Source organism: Thalassophryne amazonica, chromosome 2 (assembly GCF_902500255.1).
Source record: "Thalassophryne amazonica chromosome 2, fThaAma1.1, whole genome shotgun sequence".
In the NCBI taxonomy this organism is placed as follows: Eukaryota; Metazoa; Chordata; class Actinopteri; order Batrachoidiformes; family Batrachoididae; genus Thalassophryne; species Thalassophryne amazonica.
In genome coordinates, this window is record NC_047104.1 from 153,940,458 (window position 1) to 153,966,947 (window position 26,490).

Below are 26,490 nucleotides of genomic sequence, written 5' to 3' on the forward strand. Positions count from 1 at the left end.
TAAGAGTGTGCATATCATGAATGCTTGGTCTTGTTGGATTTGTGAGAATCTACTGTATCTACTGGTACCTTGTTTCCCATGTAACAATAAGAAATATACTCAAAACCTGGATTAATCTTTTTAGTCACATAGCACTACTATTATTCTGAACACTACTGTATGAGCGAGACAAAAAGTGTAAATCGGAATTTAAATACATTAAACTGCATATTACCCTGTTCTCCCATCAGTGGGTCCAGAGCTCTCCAAGTGAAATTCTGCCTGAAGGCGGGGTGGGCCGATGCACGAGCGTGGCCAATATCAAATACACTGGAATGCCATTTTCAATAAAACGCCTAATTTCATCACAAATAAAAAATATTTCACAAATAACTCACCCGATTATGTCATTATTTGTTTATTTGTCTTTTTCTTATTCATTAAATGTATTCCATGTAATTTAATTTCCAGTGGGTATTTAACCAACTTTCTTCAAAATAAAGGGGGGTGGGCTGATGCTTGGGCCTGGGCCCTCTGATGGGCAAATACAATATATTATTAAAAAGCTTATATATTGTTCTTTGCCAAATTGATCAAGAAATAGGGAAATTTGATGCCCCTTTCTTACCCATAAACATCAATACAACCTTCATGTCAATTTCTTGCTGATCATATTAAAGTCCTGGAAATTGATTTGCTTTTCTTTTTTCTTTTGTTTTTATTACTGTATTATTCTTTGTTCATTTAAGATGTAATTCAAAGAGCATGATACTGAATAGGTTTTTGGTGATGCATTTCATTAACATGATATAAACGGAAGCAACTATGATCTCAGTTACAACAGGAATGTCAATGTTTCAATCTGAAACACAAAGTTGCTGTAGCAAAGTTGCTGATGACTGCATGAACTTATGCTGTCAGTTGAGGTCTATGACATGATGCGAAGATGGTATCCATACTGTGGACTTGCCAATTTGAGGCACAGATAAGTAATGTGCTAAGGCAGCAAATCTTGAGGACTCCACACTAGATTTTTGCTGATTTGTGGTGCAGTTGCTCTCTGCTACCACATGCTGGCAATCCACAGGCAGTGTGCCTGACCGTGCCTTATTTTTTGATCAGTTTTGCCCTGTGCACAAATGATTTTCTGCTTACTTGATGATGTTGGAAATTGACTACTGTGCCAATTCATTGTGTATAAGATGAGGCCAATAGAGAGGTGATGAGCAAATGTTTACCCATTGGGCTTAAGACCAGAGGCTCCTCACTTCAAATCTTCATCACACCAGAAAATCACACAAGGTCCATAATCCCCATGTTGCTCCTGTTGTGCAGTTTATATCCTTGCATGGCAGGACACTGACATTGCGGTGTGTGTATGGGTGAATGTGAGGCAACATTGTAAAGGATTTTTGAATGTCTGCCTCAGACGGAAAAGGACCACTGTATAGAAATTCAGTCCATTTGCCATTCATTCAGACAAATATGACATTCCATTAGTGACTTGTATTTTTTTAAGCTGTTGACTGTTACCACACAAGGATGTCCAGACAGCACTTAAATACATATTTATTGTGGTTCAGAATGTTCCAGGTTTGTGAGAAGATGTGTCTAATTTATTTCCTTGTAAGGTTAATTAAAAATGATACTTTTAAAATATTTCATTTTTCATTCATTGTTTAATTTTCAATGGTTTTAAGGTTTACATACACTAAGATGACTGTCTCAGAAGAATCTTGAAATTAATTTAAATATTTTAAAGGTTTAATTAATATTATAGTTATAATTTACTTAAATATAAAAAACAGGAATACAGTAAATTAATTGTAATTTATTAATAGTGTGTTGGCATAGATAGGATATTTCTGTGCATGTATGTTATAGTATTAATTTTGTCACCTGTTTCTTAATTTAGTCTTAGTCGTTGTCAAATGTCATAGTCATGTTTTAGTTGACTAAAAATCCGTTAATTTTAGTCTAGTTTTATTCAAAAGAAAACTCTGCATTTTAGTCTCTTTCAGTTGAAACATTTTAGTCTTTTGATAAACACATTAGATTGTTTCTGGCTACTATTTCTGTCAATTAGTGTTTCACATATCCAAAATAAATGTTATCGGACAAAATACACATGCTGAATGACTGAAGGCTTGTGGTGTTTTCCCCCCAATATTTTAAATCCACAAGACTTCCCATGGGATACAATTAGACATTCGCTTTTCTTGTAAATCCAGTGTTGTAGGGGTGCAGGTATTTCGAAATGAAACATTTGTTGGATCTACAATACGTCCAGTAAGTATTTAAAGTGCTTCTCTTTTTCCACATTTTATGTTAGAGCCTTGTTCCAAAATGGAGTAAATTCATTTTTTTTCCCCCAAAATTCTACTTAAAATACCCCATAATGACAATTTTTTTTGAGTTTTGCAAATTTATTAAAAATAATTAAAAAAAAAACCCTAAGATCACATGTACGTAAGTATTCACAGCCTTTGCGATGAAACTAAATTGAGCTCAGGTGCCTCCTGTTTCCACTGATCATCCTTGAGATGTTTCTACAGCTTAATTGGAGTCTACGTGGGGTAAATTCAGTTGATTAGACATGATTTGGAAAGAGACACACTTGTCTACATATAAGGTCCCACAGTTGCATGTCAAAGCACAAACCAAACATGAAGTCAGTGGAATTGTCTGTTGACCTCCGAGACAGGATTGTCTCATGGCACAAATCTGGGGAAGGGTACAGAAACATTTCTGCTGCTTTGAAGGTCCCAATGAGCACAGTGGCCTCCATCAACCATAAATGGAAGAAGTTTGGATCCACCAGGACTCTTCTTAGAGCTGGCCGCCCGTCTAAACTGAGCAATCGGGGGAAAAGGGTCTTAGTCAGGGAGGTGACCAAGTATCCGATGGTCACTCTGTCCTCCAGCATTCCTCTGTGGTGAGAGAACCTTACAGGACAAGCATCTCTGCAGCAATCCACCAATCAGGCCTGATGGTAGAGTGGTCATTAAACACAATTTTTTTGGCTTTTAGGTTCCTAGTTTGTAAGAAAAACATCAGTTAACTTTCTGGATGCCAACAGATGACACAGAGAGTAAATCACGCAGTGCAAGTGATTAGTAAGGATCAAGTGAGGACAGTTATAAAGAGGAAGAAGTGTGGAAAGGCAGGTGGACCAGATGACATTCCAGTTACAGAGAGATGGAGGTAGAGTTTTTAACCAGATTGTTTAATAAAATATTGGAAAGTGAGAAGATGCCTGAGCAGTGGAGAAGTGTAAGAAAGGGCACAACAGATGCAATGTGTGAGAGTGCTGATGAAGTACAGAGGCCAGAAGGAGTTGCATTGTGGGTTTGTGGATTTAGAGAAAGCTTCCAAGACGAGGCCAAGAGAAGAGCTGTTATTGTATGAGGAAGTTAGAGTGGGTAGAGAAGTATGTGTGGGTGGTGCAGGATATGCAAAAGGACGTTCAACAGTGGTGTGATGTGCAGTAGGAATGACAGATTTATTCAAGATGGAGGTGGCATTACATCAGCATTGGCTGTGAGTCCTTTCTTGTTGCAAGGGTGATTTACAGGTCGACAGATGTGATCAGACAGGCATCTCCACAGACTGTGGTGTTGCAGATGATGTGATCTGTAGTGAAAGTAGAGAGCAAGTTGACACGAGCCTAGAGATGTGGAGATATGCTCTGGAGAAAAGGGGAATGAAAGTCAGTCGGCTCAAGACTTGAGTATTGTTGTGAATGAGAGGGGAGTCCAGTGGAATAGTGCTGTTACATGGAACAGAAGTGGTTAAGGTAGAGTTTAAATACTTGGGGTCAACTATCCAAAATAACGAAGAGTGTGGTAGAGAGGTGAAGAAGAGAGTGCAGGTAGGGTGTGGGTGGAGAAAGGTGGCAGGAGTGATTTGTGACAGGATATTTGCAAAAGTGAAGGGGAAAGTCTACAAGATAGTAGTGAATCCAGTTATCTTGTACAGCTTAGAGACAGTGGTGCTAACAAAAAGACAGGTGGCAGAGCTGAGGAGGTGATTTTATTTGGGAGTAACAAGGATGGACAGGATTAGTAACAACATATAGGGACAGCACAGTTAGGACGTTTGGAGAAAGGGTCAAAGGCAAAATTAAGATGGTTTGGGATATGTGTAGAGGAGGGACCCAGGGGATAGGGAGAAGGGATGCTGAAGATGGAGCCACCAGGCTGGAGAAGGAGGCCAAATAGGAGGTTCATGATGTGCTAAGGAGGACATACAGGTGTTGGCATGACAGAGGAAGATGCAGAAGACAAGGTGAGATGAAAATGACTGATCTGCTATAGTGACCCCTAACAGGAGCAAATGAAAGATTACAGGTTCTCTAAATGGCATTCAACAAGGTGTGGATTACGATAAGGTGATGGTTCCCGGAGATAACCATCACAGTCGCACCTGACCTGAGTGTGAAGTGACTGGCTGAGGATCAGCACCTCTAAATCTGAGGCCATGGTTCTCAGCAGGAAACCGATGGATTGCCTACTCTGGGTAAGGAATGAGGTCTTGCCCCAAATGAAGGAGTTCAAGTACCTCGGGGTCTTGTTCACAAGTGAGGTCACAATGGAGCATGAGATTGGCCAGAGAATCAGCGCAACAGGGGTAGTATTGCATTCGCTCTACAGTACTGTTGTGATGAAAAGGGAGTTGAGCCAAAAGGTGAAGCTCTCGATCTACTGGTCAGTCTTTGTTCCAACTCTCACCTATGGTCATGAGGGTTGGGTCATGACCCAAAGAACTAGATCGTGGGTACAAGTGGCAGAAATGGGCTTCCTTAGGATGTTTTTGTGTAGGCTCTCAGTTGTCCAGGTGGTTTCCATAGTAGAGAAGCTTGGATCTTCGACTGGACTGGGTTGGTTGACGCGAGGACGTTTCGCTTCAAATCGCAGAACCTTCCTCAGCTAAAATTCTTGCTCTGGTAGTCTGACTTCTGTCTTGACTCTTGTAGAGAAGAATAAACAGAAGCCAACAAAAGCTGGAGTTTTTAAACCTAACCACACCCCTCCTACCGAGAGCCGACTGCTATAGGCATAGTGACTAGAACAATAGCTCTAATTAGCACCTATTGTGCTCTAGTTAGCACCCTCCTAATGACAGGGCAGCTGTCCCTCCTAATGATGGGACGGAAGCCTCTCCTGATGGCTCCCTTGACGACTCTCCTGATGACGTGAATGACTCATTACCATGAACAAAAGACTGAAACTGCTTTGACCTGAGTACCCCATTGTAAACAGGGGACAAAGCGTGTCTCAGACCCCCTCCCCGGTTAAGGCTGGGTTTCAACTGTTTCACATAGAAATGCTTCCTTGACACCTCTCTCAACCATTTCTTCTCTCTGGCTAGATTTTAACTTCCTTGTCCTCAAACGTGTGGTTAGTGTCTTTCAGGTGGAGATGAACTGCAGACTGAGGTCCATTTGCGCCCTCTCTGCGGTGCTGGTAGCCTTTTGTGTAAAGGTTGCTTAGTCTCACCTATGTAGTGTTCATTACAGTTTTCATGACATCTGATAGAATACGCTACATTGCTCTGTTTGTAACTAGGGATCCTGTCCTTAGGGTGAACTAATTTCTGTCTCAAGGTGTTAACCGGTTGAAAGTAAACTGGGATTTCGTGCTGTCTGAAGATCCTCTGTAGTTACTTACTTACATCCTTACTCTGGATGGCATTACCCTGACCTCTAGTAATACTGTGAGAAATCTTGGAGTCATTTTTGATCAGGATATGTCATTCAAAGCGCATATTAAACAAATATGTAGGACTGCTTTTTTGCATTTACGCAATATCTCTAAAATTAGAAAGGTCTTGTCTCAGAGTGATGCTGAAAAACTAATTCATGCATTTATTTCCTCTAGGCTGGACTATTGTAATTCATTATTATCAGGTTGTCCTAAAAGTTCCCTGAAAAGCCTTTAGTTAATTCAAAATGCTGCAGCTAGAGTACTAGCGGGGACTAGAAGGAGAGAGCATATCTCACCCATATTGGCCTCTCTTCATTGGCTTCCTGTTAATTCTAGAATAGAATTTAAAATTCTTCTTCTTACTTATAAGGTTTTGAATAATCAGGTCCCATCTTATCTTAGGGACCTCATAGTACCATATCACCCCAATAGAGCGCTTCACTCTCAGACTGCAGGCTTACTTGTAGTTCCTAGGGTTTGTAAGAGTAAATGGGAGGCAGAGCCTTCAGCTTTCAGGCTCCTCTCCTGTGGAACCAGCTCCCAATTCGGATCAGGGAGACAGACACCCTCTCTACTTTTAAGATTAGGCTTAAAACTTTCCTTTTTGCTAAAGCTTATAGTTAGGGCTGGATCAGGTGACCCTGAACCATCCCTTAGTTATGCTGCTATAGAACTTAGACTGAGTGTTTCTTTCTCTTTTTGCTCTGTATGCACCACTCTGCATTAATCATTAGTGATTGATCTCTGCTCCCCTCCACAGCATGTCTTTTTCCTGGTTCTCTCCCTCAGCCCCAACCAGTCCCAGCAGAAGACTGCCCCTCCCTGAGCCTGGTTCTGCTGGAGGTTTCTTCCTGTTAAAAGGGAGTTTTTCCTTCCCACTGTCGCCAAATGCTTGCTCACAGGGGGTCGTTTTGACCGTTGGGGTTTTACGTAATTATTGTATGGCCTTGCCTTACAATATAAAGCGCCTTGGGGCAACTGTTTGTTGTGATTTGGCGCTATATAAATAAAATTGATTGATTGATAGTTTTTCCCCTACTCCTGCTAAATAAGGGAGAGACACTCCTCTTCTTCTTGTCTCTGTCTCCTGTCTATCTGGTCTCGTTTTCTGGGACTTCTGCACTTTGTCCAGCGACCTTCGTGGGTACCCACATACTGTGAGGGCTTTCCGTACAAGTTGTTGTTCTTTAGCCCTTCCCTCTGCAGTTGTGGGCACCTGTAGGGCTCTGTGTTGAAGAGTCCTGATCACCCCAAGCTTGTGTTCAAGGGGGTGGTTTGAGCCAAAGAGCAGATACTGGTCAGTGTGAGTGGGTTTTCTGTAAACCCGTCTGGAGCTGCCTGTTCTCTCCAATCGTAACATCACAGTCCAAGAAGGCTAAATGGTTGTTTCTGGCATCCTCACGTGTGAACTTGATATTGGAATCCACCGAGTTGATGTGTTCTGTAAAGTCCTCAACCTCCTGTTGCTTGATTTTAACCCATGTGTCATCAACATATCTGAACCAGTGACTGGGAGAGATGCCCGTGAACGACGTCAAGAACCTCAAATGGACCTCAGTCTGCAGTTCATCTCCACCTGAAAGACACTAACCACACGTTTGAGGACAAGGAAATTAAAATCTTAGCCAAAGAGAAGAAATGGTTTGAGAGAGGTGTCAAGGAAGCATTCTATGTGAAACAGTTGAAACCCAGCCTTAACCGGGGAGGTGGTCTGAGACACGCTTTGTCCCCTGTTTACAATGGGGTACTCAGGTCAAAGCAGTTTCAGTCTTTTGTTCATGGTAATGAGTCATTCACGCCATCAGGAGAGTCGTCAAGGGAGCCATCAGGAGAGGCTTCCGTCCCATCATTAGGAGGGACAGCTGCCCTGTCATTAGGAGGGTGCTAACTAGAGCACAATAGGTGCTAATTAGAACTATTGTTTAGTCACTAGCCTATAGCAGTCGGCCTCTCTGTAGCTGGGGTCTGGTTAGGTTAAAAAACTCCAGCTTTTGTTGGCTTCTGTTTATTCTTCTCTACAAGAGTCAAGACAGAAGTCAGACTACCAGAGCAAGAATTTTAGCTGAGGAAGCGTCTGCGATTTGAAGTGAAACGTCCTCGCGTCAAGCAACCCAGACCAGTCGAAGATTCAAGCTTCTCTACTATGCTTCCTTAGGATGGTGGCTGGTGTCTCCCTTAGAGATAGGGTGAGAAGCTCGGTCCTTTGCGTTGAAACGAGCTGGTTGAGGTGATTTGGGCATCTGGTAAGGATGCCCCCGGGCGCCTCCCTAGGGAGGTGTTCCAGGCACGTCCATCTGGGAGGAGACCCCAGGGAAGACCCAGAATTAGGTGGAAAGATTATATCTCCACAATGACCTGGAAATGCCTCGGGATCCCAATCGGAGGTGGTCAATGAAGCCTGGGAAAGGGAAGTCTGGGGTCCCCTGCTGGAGCTGTTGGCGTGAAAAAACGCGAAAAAAAAGGCGGGAAAAAACTCGCGCATGCGCACGAAGGTTCAAGCTTGGCTGATGCAATCACACGTGATTCAAATCCATGTGGTTTTTGAAAAAAATAAAAAGGTCGGATACTTTTCTCACAGACCTCGTATATCAATATGGAGCCCAATGCCCCAAGCCATCAGCAAATCAAGTTTAGTATAGACAGGACTGTAACTGTAGATTTCTAAAAGTATCACACACAGAATCTTACTACTGATTAGAATTGTTTGGCTGTGTGCTACCAGGCTACAGACAGTTTACAGTAAAAGCCTCATAAACACTATTGCCATGATATAAGCCAAAATGAGTCACTAAGAAGAGGCAATCATTGACACTGAAGTGATTTATCTGAAGTTTCATTGATATGCACGTGGACAATTCATTTTCCAGTTAGTGAGTACAGTGACTGGATGACCACTTGTCATCTTGATATAGAGCGAGATTGTATGATAAATCTGTCAAGAGTAGGCAATGATTGAGAGCCACTGATCTATCATACACATACAGTAGTGTTCAGAATAATAGTAGCGCTATGTGACTAAAAAGATTAATCCAGATTTTAAATATATTTCTTATTGTTACATGGGAAACAAGGTACCAGTAGATTCAGTAGATTCTCACAAATCCAACAAGACCAAGCATTCATGATATGCACACTCTTAAGACTATGAAATTGGGCTATTAGCAAAAAAAAAAAAAAAAGTAGAAAAGGGGGTGTTCACAATAGTAGCATCTGCTGTTGACGCTACAAACTCAAAAATATTATGTTCAAACTGCTTTTTTATCAATCCTGTGAATCACTAAACTAGTATTTAGTTGTATAACCAGCTGTAATTGGTTAATGGGACTACAAAGCAAATGGTTTCTTTTTTTTTCATTTCTCATGGATTTCTTTTTAATAGAATGCAATGGGCCCCAGACTCGGGATCTAAAGTCGCACCGTAAACACTGCTGTCACTGTATCTGAGGGTTCTCTTCAAGGTGGTGATCATTGCCTTAATAGCACACAAGTGCACCTGGGTGGCCGGGGAATGCCTCAAGGTTTTTCTTCATAACATCTGTTGCCCCCACAACTGGTATGATATTGACGTGTTTCAATGACCATGTTGTTCATAAGTCATTTTTCAGGTCTTGTTATTTCATGATCTTTCCCCTGTCAGCTCGATTCAGACTACAGTCATTGAGGACTGTTTTCTCTTACATGTTCCAGATGACAATATCAGGCTTTATTGCACCTCCTTTGATATGTCTTCCTGCTGGGATCTCTGTCATAGAAGATAGTTACTTTTCCACTGGATGAGATTGGTGCTGGCTAATGTTCCCAAATGTTTTCCTTTACTTCCACCTCCAGTTCCTTGCATACTTTCCAGTGGCGATATTAACAGATCTTATTGTGTCAGGATGTATAATGTCCATCTGCCATGAGGCTCTGGCATGCTTTTGTTAGATGATTTACACTCTCAACAGCTGTATGACGGAATCAGCATTTATCATTTTGTGAGATCCCTGCCATTTTTTGAAGCCATTTGTTAAAGTTCTTGATCTTGTGCTCCACCTAGAGTTCTTTCTCCATCAAAACCAAGTTCTCCATTTTTCAGCCACTGCACTGACCCAACATTGTCAATGTATTCCCTTTTCAAGTTCTCCTTGGAATCATCCAGCCCTTTTGTGCCGTTTCCATGTCCACTCCATGTTGTTATTTTTTGCTGTATTTTTCCCTGGTCTGTCTTGCAGGTTTTGTTGCAGGTGTCAGATTGTTGCTTTCTCTCTCTAATAAGAGTTCTCCGCCAAAGTTTTTTGCCAGTTTGATGACTAAGATCTGCTCAGGTAATGTCTTATGTTGTGCTACCTTTTTCATGACTTTCATGACTAAATTTCTTTAAGTACTGTCCAGTATGCTCTCTCCTATATGAATGCTCGTGTGTTTTCAGATGACTCTTTTGTCTAAATGTTTTTCCACAAGAACACCCAAATGGTTTATTTTAAAAACTCTTCAATTTCTTTTTTACAGAGTGCAATGGGCCCCTCAAGTGTGTGTTCAGGACACTCTTTTGTCTAAAGGTTTTACCACAGTAAGAACAGCTGAAGGGTTTCTCTCTCTTTTATTTCTCTTCAATTTCTTTTTTACAGAGTGCAATGGGCCCCAAACCTGGGGTCTACAGTTGCATCATAATCACTAATCATTACTGGCATTGTATCCGAGGGCTCTCTTCAAGATGGTAAGTGTTCCTTTAACTGTGGGTATCTGTACCTCATGGGCACTTGGGTGACCAGGGATTGCCTCAAGATATTTCTTCAGGTTCTTCTTCATAAGCCCTGTTGCTTCCACCACAACTGGTATGATATCAATTTCTTTCAATGACCACGTTATTCGTAGATCATTTTTAAGGTCTTGGTATTTCGTGATTTTCTCCCTTTCAGCTCTATTCAGGCCAGTCATTGGGGACTGTCACATCAATAGTTTTTGCTGTCTTCTCTTGCTTGTTCCAAATGACAATATCAGGTTTTACTGCACCTCCTTCGATATGTCTTCCTGCTGGGATCTCTTTGTCATAAAAGACAGTCACTTTTCCATTGGATGAGACTGGTGCTGGCTCATACTCCCAAACGTGTCCCTCTATTTCCACCTCCAGTTCCTTGCATACTTTCCAATGTAGATATTTACAGATCTTGTTATGCCGGCTTGTGTAATGTCCGTCTGCCATGAGGATCTGACGTGCTGATACTAAGTGGTTTACACTCTCAACAGCTGCATAACAGAATTGGCATTGATCAGTCTGTGAAATTCCTGCCATTTTTTTGAAGCCATTTGTTAGTGGTCCCTGATCTTGCACTCCAACTATAATTCTTTCTCCATCAAAACCAAGTTCTCCATTTGTAAGCCACCACATAGATCCTTCTTTGTCTATGTATTCCTTTTCGAGTTCTTCTTGGAATCGGCCAGCCCTTTTGTGCTGTTTCCATCTGTTCATTTGATGTTTTTGTTCTCTTCTGCTGTATTTTTCCCTGGCCTGTCTTGCTAGTGTTGTTGCAGGTGTCAGATCATTGCTTTCTCTCTCTTGCAAGAGATCTCCTCCAAAGTTTTCTGCCAATTTAATAATAGAGGTCTGTTGTGGCATAGTCTTAATATGATGTTGCATAACCTTTTTCATAACCTCTTCTTGAGAACTCTTTAAGTACTGCCCAATACTTATTATAGATGCTCTATAAGCCTGATTGATCTCCATAAGACCTAAGCCGCCTTCTCGACAGGGGAGATATATTCTATCCATGCATTGGTTTCTGTATGTAATTTTATGCAGGGTGAGCATCTTCCTAGTTTTAGTATCTGACTTGTTAAGCTCACCCTGTGGCCAGTCTACTCTGTATGAATTATCTTGTGTATGTTAAGGTTGCTCCTTTTACCAAATCTTTTACCACAATATGAACAACCAAAGGGTCTCTCTCCTGTATGAGTGCTCATATGTGTAATCAGATTACCCTTGTGTCCAAATCTTTTACCACAATATGAACAGACAAAGGGTTTCTCTCCTGTATGAAGATTCATGTGTGAAATAAGGTTGCCCTTCTGTCTAAATATTTTCCCACAGTAAGAGCAGCCAAATGGCTTCTGTCCCGTATGAATGCTCATGTGTGTTTTTAGATTACTTTTGTGTCTAAATCTTTTACCACAGTCAGAACAGTCAAATGGTTTATCTCGAGTATGACTTCTCATATGACTTCTCAAATTACGCCTTTCTGTAAATGTTTTACCACACTCAAGACAGCCAAATGGTTTCTCTCCTGTATGAATGGCCATGTGTGTTTTCAGAATACACTTTTCTCTAAATTTTTCACCACAATTAGAACAACTAAATGGTTTCTCTCCTGTATGAATTTTCATGTGATTGCTCAAATTACGATTTTCTCTAAATCTTTTACCACAATCTGTACAGCCAAAAGGTTTTTCTCCTGTATGAATTCTCATATGTCTGTTTAGACTTCCCTTTTCTGTAAATCTTCTACCACAATCTGCACAGACAAATGGTTTCTCTTCTGTATGAATTCGCATGTGTCTTTTTAAGCTACGTTTTTCTGTATAACTTTTTCCACACTCCAAACACCCAAAAGGTTTCTCTTCTCTCTGACGTCCCATCTGAGTGTTTAGATGGACAACTTGTCTCTGCCTTCTTCCACATTCAAGGCAAGTTATTGGTTTTTCACTTGCTTGTGTGGTCTTGTTTTGTCTGAAAATGTTTGGCTGACAAAATATTTTTTGGCATACAGAGCAGTTAAACTGTTTCTTAACAATGGCACATGGGTCATCGCTGACAGAGACATGACCAGTTTTCAGACAGTTAAAGTCTGAGTGAGGTTCCTTGGACTGCTTCCACTCATAACTGTCATCAGTCTCAGTTTCAGAACAGCCTGAACTCCTGCCATCAGTAGCTGGTTGTAAATGATGACATGGATTTGAGTAACTTGCTGGTTGTAATCCTCCACAGTCCTCTACATCAGCTTTTATTCTGAGTGTAATGTGTTCAGTTGTGTTGCTGGCTACAGGTTCTGCCTCTGTGTGGTCATCAGTTTGGCTTTGACAAAGCTGTGATGAATGCGGTTTTTCATCCTCATTTTCAATCTTCACTGGGACAACAGTGAAAAGGAGCTTGGTGAAATCAGCCTGCTCCAGCTGGTGTAGCTGCTCTTCCTCCTGACTTGGCCACAGTTTCTGTCCTTCTTCTTTAATGTTTGGGAGCTTTGGGTCTTCCTGTGGCGGACTCAGATTCCACTCCTGCTGTTCAGGTAGAATATCTTCTTTCCTCACTGACAGTTCTTGCATACCTGCAAGGAAGTAATTTAACTTTTATTAAAATTAAGAATAACATTTATTCAAATAAAGATGAAGCAGCAAAGTGGAGAGTGTGACCTGAATACAGTTTGTTATTATACCGTCGGAACAGATCAGGAATGTGAGTGTTCAATTTCTTGAGCTGGACAAACAACACATCGTCACTCATCAAACCACGTATGTTGTACAGGTGCAGTCGCTTGAAACATTAAAATCAGAGAAACAAGCTTTACCCCAGTGTCCAGAAATATATGGTTTTATGTTAACAAAAAATTGATGTCTGCCCTTACATGTACAAGAGGTTTGCAAAGAAAACTCAATACTGGGGTTTTGTCCTCACATTTAACATTCTTTGTTAAATCCAGTCCAAGTGCATTTTAAACCATTTGAAGACAGTAGGGATGCATGATTATATTTGGAATATAACTGATAGAATAGCATAGTCTTTATTGTCATTGGACAGGGGTGGGGTGGGAAGCCAACAAAATTGGGGCTATTTGCATAGAGCTACTGTCCACCATAAAAAGAAAAACAAGACAACAAAAAACTGTTTAAATATGAAATATGTACTGTGTGTATATACAGTGAGGAAAATAAGTATTTGAACACCCTGTGGTTTTGCAAGTTCTCCCACTTAGAAATCATGGAGGGGTCTGAAATTTTCATCTTAGGTGCCTGTCCACTGTGAGAGACATAATCTAAAAAAAAAAAAATCCGGAAATCACAAGGTATGATTTTTTAATAATTTATTGGTATGTTACTGCTGCAAATAAGAATTTTAACACCTGCCAACCAGCAAGAATTCTGGCTCACACAGACCTGTTAATTTTTCTTTAAGAAGCCCTCTTATTCAGCACTCTTTACCTGTATTAATTGCACCTGTTTGAAGTTGTTACCTGTATAAAAGACACATGTTCACACAATCAATCACACTCCAACCTGTCCACCATAGCCAAGACCAAGGAGCTGTCTAAGGACACCAGGGACAAAACTGTAGACCTGCACAAGGCTGGGATGGACTACAGGACAACAGGCAAGCAGCTTGGTAGAAGACAACTGTTATGATTATTTATTAGAAAGTGGAAGAAACACAAGATGACTCTCAATCTCCCTCGGTCTGGGATTCCATGCAAGATCTCACTTTGTGGGATAAGGATGATTCTGAGAAAGCTCAGGACTACACAGGAGGACCTGGTCAATGACCTGAAGAGAGCTGGGACCACAGTCACAAAGATTACCTTAGTAACACATGATGCTGTCATGGTTCAAAATCCTGCAGGGCAGCAAGGTCCCACTGCTCAAGACAGCACTAGTGATGGGCAAATTAGGCCCCATTCAAGACTCGAGGCTTCTCATCAAACGTTTCGATACATGTCTTGAGGCCTCACACAGCGCTTGGTTTGCTGTACTGCCATCAAGTTGAGAAAGAAATGGACAGGATGGATTTACTCTGACGACCCCCTGGATTTGATGTTTGACCTTAAATTGTGCAAATAAATACTTGAAACAATAAATTAATAAACCAAGAATAATATTGTTCGTTAACTTAGAGAATTAAACAAATAAGGCCCTAGACATATTAGTTTTGAGACATATATTAATGTCATTTTTTTAATGGGTGGTTTCAAATAATAATTTATAACAATGAAAGACTATTTTGGGGAGAGAGGGGATGCTAAGTCCATAATCAACAATTTAAAACAATCCATAAAATTGCATCCCAGCTGCAGGCATTGAACCTGTCAATCACTCTCCTCCACGCACTGGACCGGGCAAGCACCAAACGTTTCCTGCAATTTTTGAGCGCTTTTCAGTGAATCGATTCGCTCAACGAAGCAGTCACGTGGTTTCAGGAAACGAGGCTTCGTTTAGCTGTAGTCACGTGGTTTGATACAGGCCTCGAAGCGGGCCTTCATTTGACACGCCCCCTTTTGCTCGATACAGCCTTCGGAGCCTCACTTCATTTCGCCCAACACTAGCCAGCACATGTCCAGGCCCGTTTGAAGTTCACCAGTGACCATCTGGATGATCCAGAGGAGGCATGGGAGAAGATCATGTGGTCAGATGAGACCAAAATAGAGCTTTTTGGAATCAACTCCACTTACCATGTTTAGAGGATCAGAACAACCCCAAGAAAACCATCCCAACCGTGAAGCATGAGGGTGGAAACATCATACTCTAGGGGTGCTCTTCTGCAAAGGGGACAGGACGACTGCACCGTATTGAAGGGAGGATGGATCATGTATTGCGAGATTTTTGCAACCAACCTCCTTCTCTCAGTAAGAGCATTGAAGATGGGTCATGGCTGGGTCTTCCAGCATGACAATGACACCAAACACACAGCCAGGGCAACTAAGGAGAGGCTCTGTAAGAAGCATTTCAAGGTCCTGGAGTGGCCTGGCCAGTCTCCAGACCTGAACTCAATAGAAAATCTTTGGAGAGAGCTGAAACTCCAAACCTGAACGATTTGGAGAAGATCTGTATGGAGGAGTGGACCAAAATCCCTGATGCAGTGTGTGCAAACCTGGTGAAAAACTACAGGAAACATTTGACCTCTGTAATTGCAAACAAAGGCTACTGTACCAAACATTAACATTGATTTTCACAGGTGTTCAAATACTTATTTGCAGCAGTAACATACAAATAAATTATTAAAAAAAAATCATACATTGTGATTTCCGGATTTTATTTTTTTTTTTAGATTATGTCTCTCACAGTGGACATGCACCTAAGATGAACATTTCAGACCCCTCCATGATTTCTAAGTGGGAGAACTTGCAAAATCACAGGGTGTTCAAATACTTATTTTCCTCACTATATACACACATATATGCATATATATATATATCAAATCAATTTTATTTATATAGCGCCAAATCACAACAAACAGTTGCCCCAAGGCGCTTTATATTGTAAGGCAAAAGCCATACAATAATTACGGAAAAACCCCAACGGTCAAAACGACCCCCTGTGAGCAAGCACTTGGCGACAGTGGGAAGGAAAAACTCCCTTTTAACAGGAAGAAACCTCCAGCAGAACCAGGCTCAGGGAGGGGCAGTCTTCTGCTGGGACTGGTTGGGGCTGAGGGAGAGAACCAGAAAAAAGACATGCTGAGGAGGGGAGCAGAGATCAATCACTAATGATTAAATGCAGAGTGGTGCATACAGAGCAAAAAGAGAAAGAAACACAGCAGTCTAAGTCTATAGCAGCATAACTAAGGGATGGTTCAGGGTCACCCGATCCAGCCCTAACTATAAGCTTTAGCAAAAAGGAAAGTTTTAAGCTTAATCTTAAAAGTAGAGAGGGTGTCTGTCTCCCTGATCTGAATTGGGAGCTGGTTCCACAGGAGAGGAGCCTGAAAGCTGAAGGCTCTGCCTCCCATTCTACTCTTACAAACCCTAGGAACTGCAAGTAAGCCTGCAGTCTGAGAGTGAAGCGCTCTATTGGGGTGATATGGTACTATGAGGTCCCTAAGATAAGATGGGACCTGATTATTCAAAACCTTATAAGTAAGAAGAAGAATTTTAAATTCTATTCTAGAATTAACAGGAAGCCAATGAAGAGAGGCCAATATGGCCTCCACAGCATGTCTTTTTCCTGGTTCTCTCCCTCAGCCCCAACCAGTCCCAGCAGAAGACTGCCCCTCCCTGAGCCTGGTTCTGCTGGAGGTTTCTTCCTGTTAAAAGGGAGTTTTTCCTTCCCACTGTAGCTAAGTGCTTGCTCACAGGGGGTCGTTTTGACCGTTGGGGTTTTACATAATTATTGTATGGCCTTGCCTTACAATATAAAGCGCCTTGGGGCAACTGTTTGTTGTGATTTGGCGATATATAAAAAAAAATTGATTGATTGATTGATTGATTGAATATGGGTGAGATATGCTCTCTCCTTCTAGTCCCTGTCAGTACTCTAGCTGCAGCATTTTGAATGAACTGAAGGCTTTTCAGGGAATTTTTAGGACAACCTAATAATAATGAATTACAATAGTCCAACCTAGAGGAAATAAATGCATGAATTAATTTTTCAGCATCACTGAGACAAGACATATATATACACACACACACACATATATATATATATATATATATATATATATATATATATATATATATACACACACACACACACACACACACACACACACACACACACACACACACACGAGGTCTGTCCAAAACGTAACGCGCACCCTCCGCCGCTGTGGACTGTCTTTAAAAAGGTTTTAACAGTCCATAATCCGCGTGACGCCGACAGAATCTTCACCAATATCCAACTGAATCTATTGAATGGTTTACAACTGCCTGTCTCTAACAGTTTCTGAAAAAAATTTCATGGAGCAAAGCGGCAGTCTCAGCAAGTTCTCAGACAAAAGCAATAAATAAATAAATAAATAAATAAAATAAAAAGGTACGATACTTTTTGAACAGACCTCGTATATACCGTATGGATTTGAATCACGTGTGATTGCATCAGACAAGCTTGAACTTTCGTGCGCATGCGTGAGTTTTTTCACGCCTGTCGGTCGCGTCATTCACCTGTGAGCAGGCTTTGTGTGAGCAGTGGTCCACCCCTCTCGTCATTTTTTTATTGCGAATAAATGTCTGAACGATTTGAAGCTTTGCTGCATCAATTTTTTTCCAGAAACTGTGAGAGACCTCCAGGTGGACACCGTTTGGAAAATTAATATGGCTTTCAGGGACGATTTTATGGGGATTAAGCAGACCTCATGAATGTCATTTGGTTTCATTTTGTCTTGGAAGATTGGGTGTTTTGCACACCCTTGCACATCTGTTCCATATTTTAAAAATAAAATTAATGAAACTGGTTAACTTGTTTACTGTAAATGCAGTGTCTTGTCTGCTGATGTTACGTTCAAATAGTTAATGTAATTATGCCACTCTTATACACCACTCTGCATTTATAAGTCAATTAGAACATTTTTGGAAGTTTGCTAACCCGTAAGGTTCAAAACAATAGCCAGAATGACACTGGTATGATGTAAGCTAATTACAAATCAATCTAATGATAGTGGGTACATTACACACAGTGCAGCCTGTGTGTAACGTGATAGTGGAAATTCTGCTTAGGGCCCCATAAAGGCTTAGGCCGGCCTGCAAGACAGCGTCCAGTTTATAAATGAACAGCACATTCCACTGTTACAGGAGTTTTTGTCATGGAAAGAGGAGCGGCCCCGCATGGCGCAAAGCAACGCCGTGATGAAGCCTTCCAGGACATGTTCTGGCATGTCCAGCTCATGCACAATCACAATCGGATAATCACACAACTGAAAAGCAACCGGAATCCATCTGAAAGCCATCTCAAAGCCGTCCTGTGAGACCAACACCGAGGTGGTTTTGTCCCGCGTAATGAACGGCTCCGTGGCGCGTCCCTCCGCTTTTCTTTCCATGAAAAAAACTCCTGTAACAGTGGAATGTGCCGAAAAAGTGCTGATATCCACACCTTCTGCCTTTTTGTGAAAGTCAGACGAGGTCCCGGATCAACAAAGCCTTCACGTTGGAAATGATCTGGTTGTTTCAGCGGGGTCTGAACATGTCGATCGGCGCTGGGAGCGCGCCGCGCTCTCAGCAGTTGTGGGCCATCCTTAAAGCGGCAGTAACACTCCTTAATCTGTATAATCCCCATAAAATCATCCCTCAAAGCCATATTAATTTTCCGAACGGTGTCCACCTGGAGGTCTCTTACAGTTTCTGGAAAAAAATTGATGCAGCAAAGCTCCAAATCGTTCAGACATTTATTCGCAATAAAAAAACGACGAGAGGGTGGACCAGTGCTCACACAAAGCCTGCTCACAGGCGAATGACGCAACCGACAGGCGTGAAAAACTCACGCATGCGCACGAAGGTTCAAGCTTGTCTGATGCAATCACACGTGATTCAAATCCATATGGTTTTTGAAAAAAATAAAAAGGTCCGATACTTTTCTAACAGACCTCACACACACACACACACACACACACACACACACACACACACACACACACACACACACACACACACACACACACACACACACACACACACACACACACTGCATGGAGTAGCACAAAAAATATATCACTCACTCATCTCCAACAGCTTACTCCAATTAACAGTCACAGGGGGCTATCCCAGCAGTCAGAGCGTGAGGCGGGGTACACCGTGGACAGGATGCCAGTCTGTCATGTGTGTGCGTGTGAATATAAACATATGAATAAAGTGCAGTTTAAAAAGTGGCTGTAAGCATTTAGGGTACTGCTTGGGGCATATTTAGGGCAGTGTTTAGGGCATAGAAGCCAGTGCTAAAGGCAGGAGGAGGCATGTTCGGTTGTTCATTTGTCCAGGGAGCCACGGTGGGGTGGGGTGGGGGGTGCCCGTGTATCACACACCCAGACAGTATGTCAGTACGCTCTCCACCGAGGAGTGATAGGCCAGCTGCAGCTTTGTGTCCAGGTTGTTCTTCCTGAGGATATGTAGAAATGTAGCCACTGCTGAGCTTTCTTAATCATAACCCTGATGTTCAAATCAAAATCAAATTTATTAATTTATATAGCACCAGCTCATGATAAGATCGCCTCAAGGTGCTTCGCACAACACTACATGAAAAAACAGAACAAACTGAGTTAAAAGATTAAAAACATGATAAAAAGACACTGAGGGCAATGACGTCCTCTGTAGACTGGTTTGCCCTGTAAGCAAACTGGTAAGAGTCGAGGGAAGCAGTCTGATGTGCTGGGAAACTGACCGCTCCAGGCACTTCATGATTACAGACATCAGGGCGGTGGGTCTGTAATCATTCAGGCTGTCTATGGCAGGTTTTTTTGGGGATTGGGACAATGGTGGAGGCCTTCAGACATGTGGTAACGGTGGCATGTATTAGGGAGAGGTCGAAGAGTGTGGTGAGGATAACTGCAAGTTGGTCTGCACATGCTTTAATCACTGCCCCAGGAATACAGTCAGGGCCAGCAGCTTTCCTGGGGTTCACTGCTGTTAGGTTTTTCCTCACCTCATGCTCCTGGAGAGAACTGTGAGGTGCTGGAACCAGGGGGTGGCAGTGGCTGTAGGTATGTGGTGGTGGTCTCCAACCAGGCAAAGAAGCTGTTTAGCTCCTCTGCCAGTGTGTTGCTAGTACTGGAGGATGTTGGAGAGGGGTGGCCTTTGTAGTTGGTTAGGGCTTGGATGCCCCTCCCATTCTGACATGCGTTACTGTCTGTCAGGTATCCCTCTATTTCTTTTTGTAGTAGTCTTTAGCCTGTTTGATGCCCTTCAGGTCAGCTCTGGCAGTGCTGTAGACAGCTCTGTCTCCCATTCTGAAGGCCGAATTACGAACTCTGATCAGGGTCAATACAGAGTTATGGATTGTTAACAAGGGATGTCAAGTTCAGATATGGCATATTTCAAAGCAAAGACTGTAGCTGAAGCACTCTGGAATGTTCGAAGCTTTGAATCAAATTTTAATCTCACAGGCTGAATTTAAAACAAGAAATGTGTCAAATGGTGTACAGAGTAAAACATCGCGCAAAGCTGCTACACAACATTTAAAGTTAGAATAAACTGACTGTAATTAACCAAAAACAGATTCATTAAAACAGTGACTTAAAACATGTTTGAAAAATCAAGTGCACATTCACTGTTAAACTTTACTGTGATTAAATCAGACTAAAAAACTAGGGTTGGGATGACTAATGAAAATCATTAGTAATTGATGTAGTCGGCGACTAAATTTGACATTGAATGAAATAAGCCAATTTCAAATCTGCACGGTGAAACTCAAATGTGACATTTATTTTAGCAAATACAAGCACAAAGTTGGTTTTTACATAGAATGAATGAGTCAACCAATCAGTGTGAGCAGAGGCTCAGTTTACCCTTAATCCCTTTGGGCATCTGTGTGTAATGTTCAAAACTTCAGAATTAGTGCATTATTTTAAAAAGAAAAGATATGCATTATATTTTCACTTTGTACAAATGAGAGTTGACATTAATGTAGTTATTCTATCCAGATTAATTTGATTTATAAATCAAAACCTTAAGTCAAACCTGATTTCCTTTTCAAGACATCTACCTCACGGCTGGGCCAATGATGCTTCCCTACAGCAGTGGGCAGGGCGCACAAAGACTTTTGTGCTAAATGCCTGTTAAAGTAGTCCCACATAAGCTCCCACAGTTGACCGTGCATGTCAGGGGATAAACCAAGCATGTAGTCAAAGGAACTGTCTGTTGACCTCTGAGACAGGATTGTCTCGAGGCACACAGGAAGGGTACAGAAACATTTCTGCTGCTTTGAAAGTCCCAATGAGCACAGTGGCGTCCATCATCCGTAAATGGAGGAAGTTCCAATCCACCAGGACTCTTCCTAGAGCTGGTCCCTGTCTAAACGGAGCGATTGGGGGAGATGGACCTTTGTCAGGGAGGTGACCAATAACCCGATGGTCACTCTGTCAGCACTCCAGCATTGTTCTGTGGAGAGAGGAGAACCTTCCAGTAGGACAACCATCTTTGCAGCAATCCACCATTTAGGCCTGTATGGTAGAGTGGCCAGACAGAAGCCACTACTTACTAAAAGGTATGTGTCAGCCCACCTGGAGTTTGCCAAAAGGCACCTGAAGGACTCTCAGGCCATGAGAAACAAAATTCTCTGATCCGATGATGCGTGAATGCCAGGGTTCCAAAGAGAAGGTTTATGGATTAGGGAAGACATGCAGGTGCTTGGTGTGACAGAGGAAAATGCTGAGGACAGGTGAAATGGAAATGATTTATCTGCCATGATGATCCCTATGAGGAGCAGCCAAAAACAGAAGGGTGCCTTATTGTTATTCATTACCATGTTCAAAAGGTCTTTGCTTTCATTGTTCAAGTTGTTTTTAAAAAATGGAAAGGAAAGTGGAATTTGCCTCTTGTCTTTGCTGCAGACCAGAACAGTGATCTGATCTCTGGCTAAGATCTCTTCAGCCTTATATACCTAGTCGGTCTCTCAGGTCGGCTGACCAGCTGCTCCTGCAAGTGCCAAAGTCAAAAAGAAAGCTCGGGGGGGGGACAGGGCTTTTTCTATTATTGCTCCAAAACTGTGGAAGAGCTTCTTGCCTCTGGGTGTTAGGGAGGCACCTTCATTGGTTATTTTTAAAGTTAGTTTAAAACTCATCTTTTTTCCTTGGCTGTCGATATCAACGAGGCATAGTTTGATAACTTAACTGCATTTTAGTTTTGTTATGTGGTTCTTTTTTATGGATATTGTGTTTTAATTTGTATTATGTTTGTAGTGTATAGCACCTTGTGTCAGCTCTGGCTGTTTTAAGGTGCTTTATAAATAAAGGTGGTATGATAAAAATCAAGAGCTGAACCAAATTCTTATCATTTGTGATCCATTTTAAGTATACAGAGTGTGTGCTCTGGGCACTGTGGTGTAATACAAGACAATAAATAAATGTAATAAAGCAACTGCTTTGTCACTTACCTGTGGTGCTAGCCAAGTTTTTGATTTCAGTGTTGGCCTGGATCCTATATTTGTGTCTCTGAAACTTTGTTTGACAGTTGACTAACTGCCCCACCTGGAAACAGCAGAAATAAAAGAAATAATAATAACATTACTCATAAAGTCAATGCAATAATGAGTAACAACAACAACAACAACATCTAAAGAATATATCTTGGCAGAGAAAACACGATGATAAATCAACAAAGTGGGAGCACACCACCGAGGAATTTATAAGATACATAACAATAAAAAAACCTCACATGCCTGACATCAAAAATAAATCGCAAACTTTGCTTTTGATTCCAAAGAGAGACAGCATGTTTACAGTATCTTACACTGCAAGATGAAAAGATATTCAACAGACCTTTGAAGTGAAAAGCATAAACCTTTGGATGCAGGTGAGTGACCTTCACGCAACTAATAATCTGTTCCGAATGTTACATAACACCCCTATTCCACGGGGCACCGTACTATTACTATCACCCACAATCCAAAAAAGTGCAGAAAGGGGAAGAAACAGCTTACTCCAACTTGCCTCCTAGCAGGCTGGTTTATACAGCACAGATTTGGCAACTGGCTGGCTTATAAAGTGCAGACCTGGCAACCCACCCAAAAACAAAATTAAGGAGCTGCACCTTGCTGTGCCCTGAGCCAGAACTGCAACAAATACTGCTTTTGCTTCAAATGTTTAACCCAGATGGTGCACAATCAAACACGTTTCAAGCTGTACTCACTAAGAATACCCCATTTAAAGACACTCGAACATGACTGAAGCTGTTAAAACTACGAACACCCGGATGTTAGCATGCATTAGCGATGATTTTGCAAATTGGGAAGAAATTTTTGAACCATATGAAAATTGTACCCCGGTTAAATGTGCCAATGATGGCCGTAACTACAGGGTGACCTAAAAAACAGAACCCATAAAAATGTTAATAAATCCTATAAAGGTTTTAACTACTTTATGGTTATTTGGCTATTTATCAATGATATACTGATGGGAAAGAATGTTTGGAAGCTATGATTTTTAGATTTACAACTTCAAGAAATGCACCCAAATTGTCCCAAATAATCTGTGGTGTCCGTAAACGATACATTCTGAGTTTTATAGAAGTATTTTTGGAGCCTGGCCAAGACATGTTGGGGAAGGTGATGGAAACAATATCCCATTGTATCATATTCCCCAACATGTCTTGGTCAACCAAGGAAAAGACATTTTGCCTGGAGGCCTATTCCACCAACAAATCATACCACTTGGAGCATAGTTTGGCATGAACATGACTTAATGTAATACTACCGAGATAACTGAAACTTTGGGGAATGACCCTACACAGACTGAAGTTTTATAATAAATCTAATAATAAATTTAAAAAAAAATCCTACAAAGGTCAAGCAAACTGAACCTTTGCTGGACCTTTGTAGGATTTATTCAAATTTTTCTGGGCTCTGTTTTTTGGGGCGGGGTCACCCTGTACTATGTATACCAAGTTTGTTCAAGATCAACAAAGGTTGATCAAGATTTAAATAAGATGCTTCAAAACGTGCCCCAATATGCTCCTCTGGATGAAATGAGAAGGAACTGCTCTCTATGGAACAGCCCCATATTGATCACAGATAAAAATGGCTCATGATGTGTCTTTGTTTTTCTGACGCACTCTCGCTTATTTTACCTTCCTCAGCACTCTCAGGGCCTGCACAAGTTAAAGACTTGGGAGTCATTATTTCTAATCTGTTATATAATCTTTTAAAAGATAACTGACTGGAGTGAGGTAAGCCTTTTAACCATTAGGCCATTATATTTAACCATTATTAAAATGTTCAGTAATATAATCACACAATCACATAAACCTACTTCAAACATCCATGTTTTTTCTATTAACATAAAAACCACTAATATATATTTTGTTTCTAAAAAATATCTCCAACCAGGGTATTTTGACCTTGAGGTAGATGTTGCTGCTATTGTTTTTGTCCATAAAGTTTAAAATTCATGTGCTCACCAACTCCTGTTTTATTAGACTGGCATCCTATCCAGAGTGTACCCTGCCTTTCACCCTAAGACTGCTGGGACAGGCCCCTAAATATTTCTACACAGGGCTGGTATGATTTCAATCTCTGTTAAAAAAAAAATCTGATTAAAAACTGATTTTTTTTTAAGAAATTGGTACTTAAAACATCACCAAAATATGAAATCGGTACTTGTACATGTATATGCACCTTTATGTTGCAACATGTCAATAAAGATTATAACTAATGATATTGTTTGTAATAGTCTCATTCAGAAGAGTGAAATCAATGAAAATGAAAAAAGTATTTAAATTAAGTCTATTTAAATCAAAAATCATGATTTAAGAAGAAAAAAATCTGATTTTTGTTTTACCAGCCCTGCTTCTGTAAAACTCAGAAGGCATCAAAGTTGTAAATCTGAAAATCATAGCTTCCAAACATTCTTTCCCATTGATAAATATCCAAATAACCATAAAGAAGTTAAACATTTGATCAATGGAGTTATATCATGATGAAATAGAAAAGTTATTATTAAAGAGAAGAAGGTGAAGTTGGTTGCAAAGATGACGTCTCCTGTACAGTCACATATTACAAACATGAAGACTCTGCTCACTGGAGTACTTCTGAAATAATATTTATGCTGGCATCATTTGTCAATGTTTAAAGGAAATTATTAACATTATTTCTGGAAAATGCACAGTTATCTGAAAAAGATACATTTTTCTGCACCAACACAATGTATGCAGATTTCACCTGAAGATACATAAAATTTCATAAAACTGGTTTGACAAAACATAACATCAAACTGTTTGGGATCATTTTGAAAAATGCTGGCACACACTTTTTCCTTTTTTACTATCTGGTACACCTGATTGTAGACAAGGTGATAAGAGACCATACAGGAAAGATACCTGTGGAGGTTCCGTTGTCATTCCAGTCAAACAGTCACCAGCTGCACTGTCAGGATCTGCAACAGATTCAGTGAGCAGATTCTGACCATACTCTACTTCAGTTTCTTCCAGGAGCTACAATGAAACTGAAATGTTGTCAGTATGAAACATTTTCAAATTAAAAACTTATTAAATACATTATATTGTACATTAAAATCATCAGAACCAATTTATTTAGTTAGCCTGGTCAACTAATAGCACTTTTCCACCTAATGGAACCAGCGCAACTGGACTTGTTTTGGTACGAGGTGATTCCTTTTCCACTGGCAACTGTAGTACCAATAACTAGTCATGAAACTGCTGTGACATTATCTTCAATGCAACACACAAAAGAAGAAGCATGCCACACTCAATCAATGGAGGACATTGAAGGTATGCATTATTGTACAGTACAGACAGCCCTGCTTCCCTAACAATATTTTATAAATGGAGAGCTTGTTCAGGACGTCTTTGTTCCCCATCTCACAAAATAATGACACAGTGGTTTTGCCAATTCTCTATGACCAATCAGTTTTCTGCAGTATTTTAACATCAGCTCGTTTTCATCTCAGCTCACTTGGAACAACGGAGTTGATGCCAAAAATAGGACCAGGTATTACCAGGCTTATACAAGGTTTGGCTAACGGAACACTAAAAAACCTAAACAGGCATCATGCATTGGAAAAGGGTCATGAGGCCCGCATCATCATGATGGATGCTAGGGATGTCACAAAACATGTATTTGTATTGAACTGTACGGTACACACACGATGGTTCTGTGCATAGAACTGCACGCAGACTGCATGGCATGACATGCTTATTTGTATTCGTAAGTCACTGATATTTCATCTTATTACAACAAACTGTGTGTCACTCTAGGTTTGTGATCTGTGCAGGAGGCATGGCCAGAACCTCATGACAGGAGGAGTGGCCACACCCCTCAGTCTGCTGTCTGTGTTTCTGAGGCAAAAGGGGAAAACAGCAAACCAGCCAGTTGAAAGATAAGACTTTATTGATCTCACAGTGGAGAAATTCATATGTTACTTCAGCTCTTAAAAAAAGACACACAAGATGGGGCGAGTGGAGGAAAATGTGCA

General features: G+C 41.0%; 1 protein-coding gene across 1 annotated transcript; it reads right to left on the reverse strand.

The window, feature by feature from the left end:
• Positions 1-9,363: 9,363 nt before the first annotated feature.
• LOC117500865 (gastrula zinc finger protein XlCGF57.1-like) lies at positions 9,364-25,411 on the reverse strand. Its single transcript, XM_034159652.1, has 4 exons — positions 25,376-25,411; positions 22,437-22,530; positions 11,524-12,982; positions 9,364-10,258 (listed from the first exon to the last, which is right to left on the reverse strand). The coding sequence occupies exons 1-4, from the start codon at positions 25,394-25,396 to the stop codon at positions 10,144-10,146; spliced, it is 1,689 nt and encodes a 562-aa protein (XP_034015543.1). The 5' UTR covers positions 25,397-25,411; the 3' UTR covers positions 9,364-10,143.
• Positions 25,412-26,490: the final 1,079 nt, after the last annotated feature.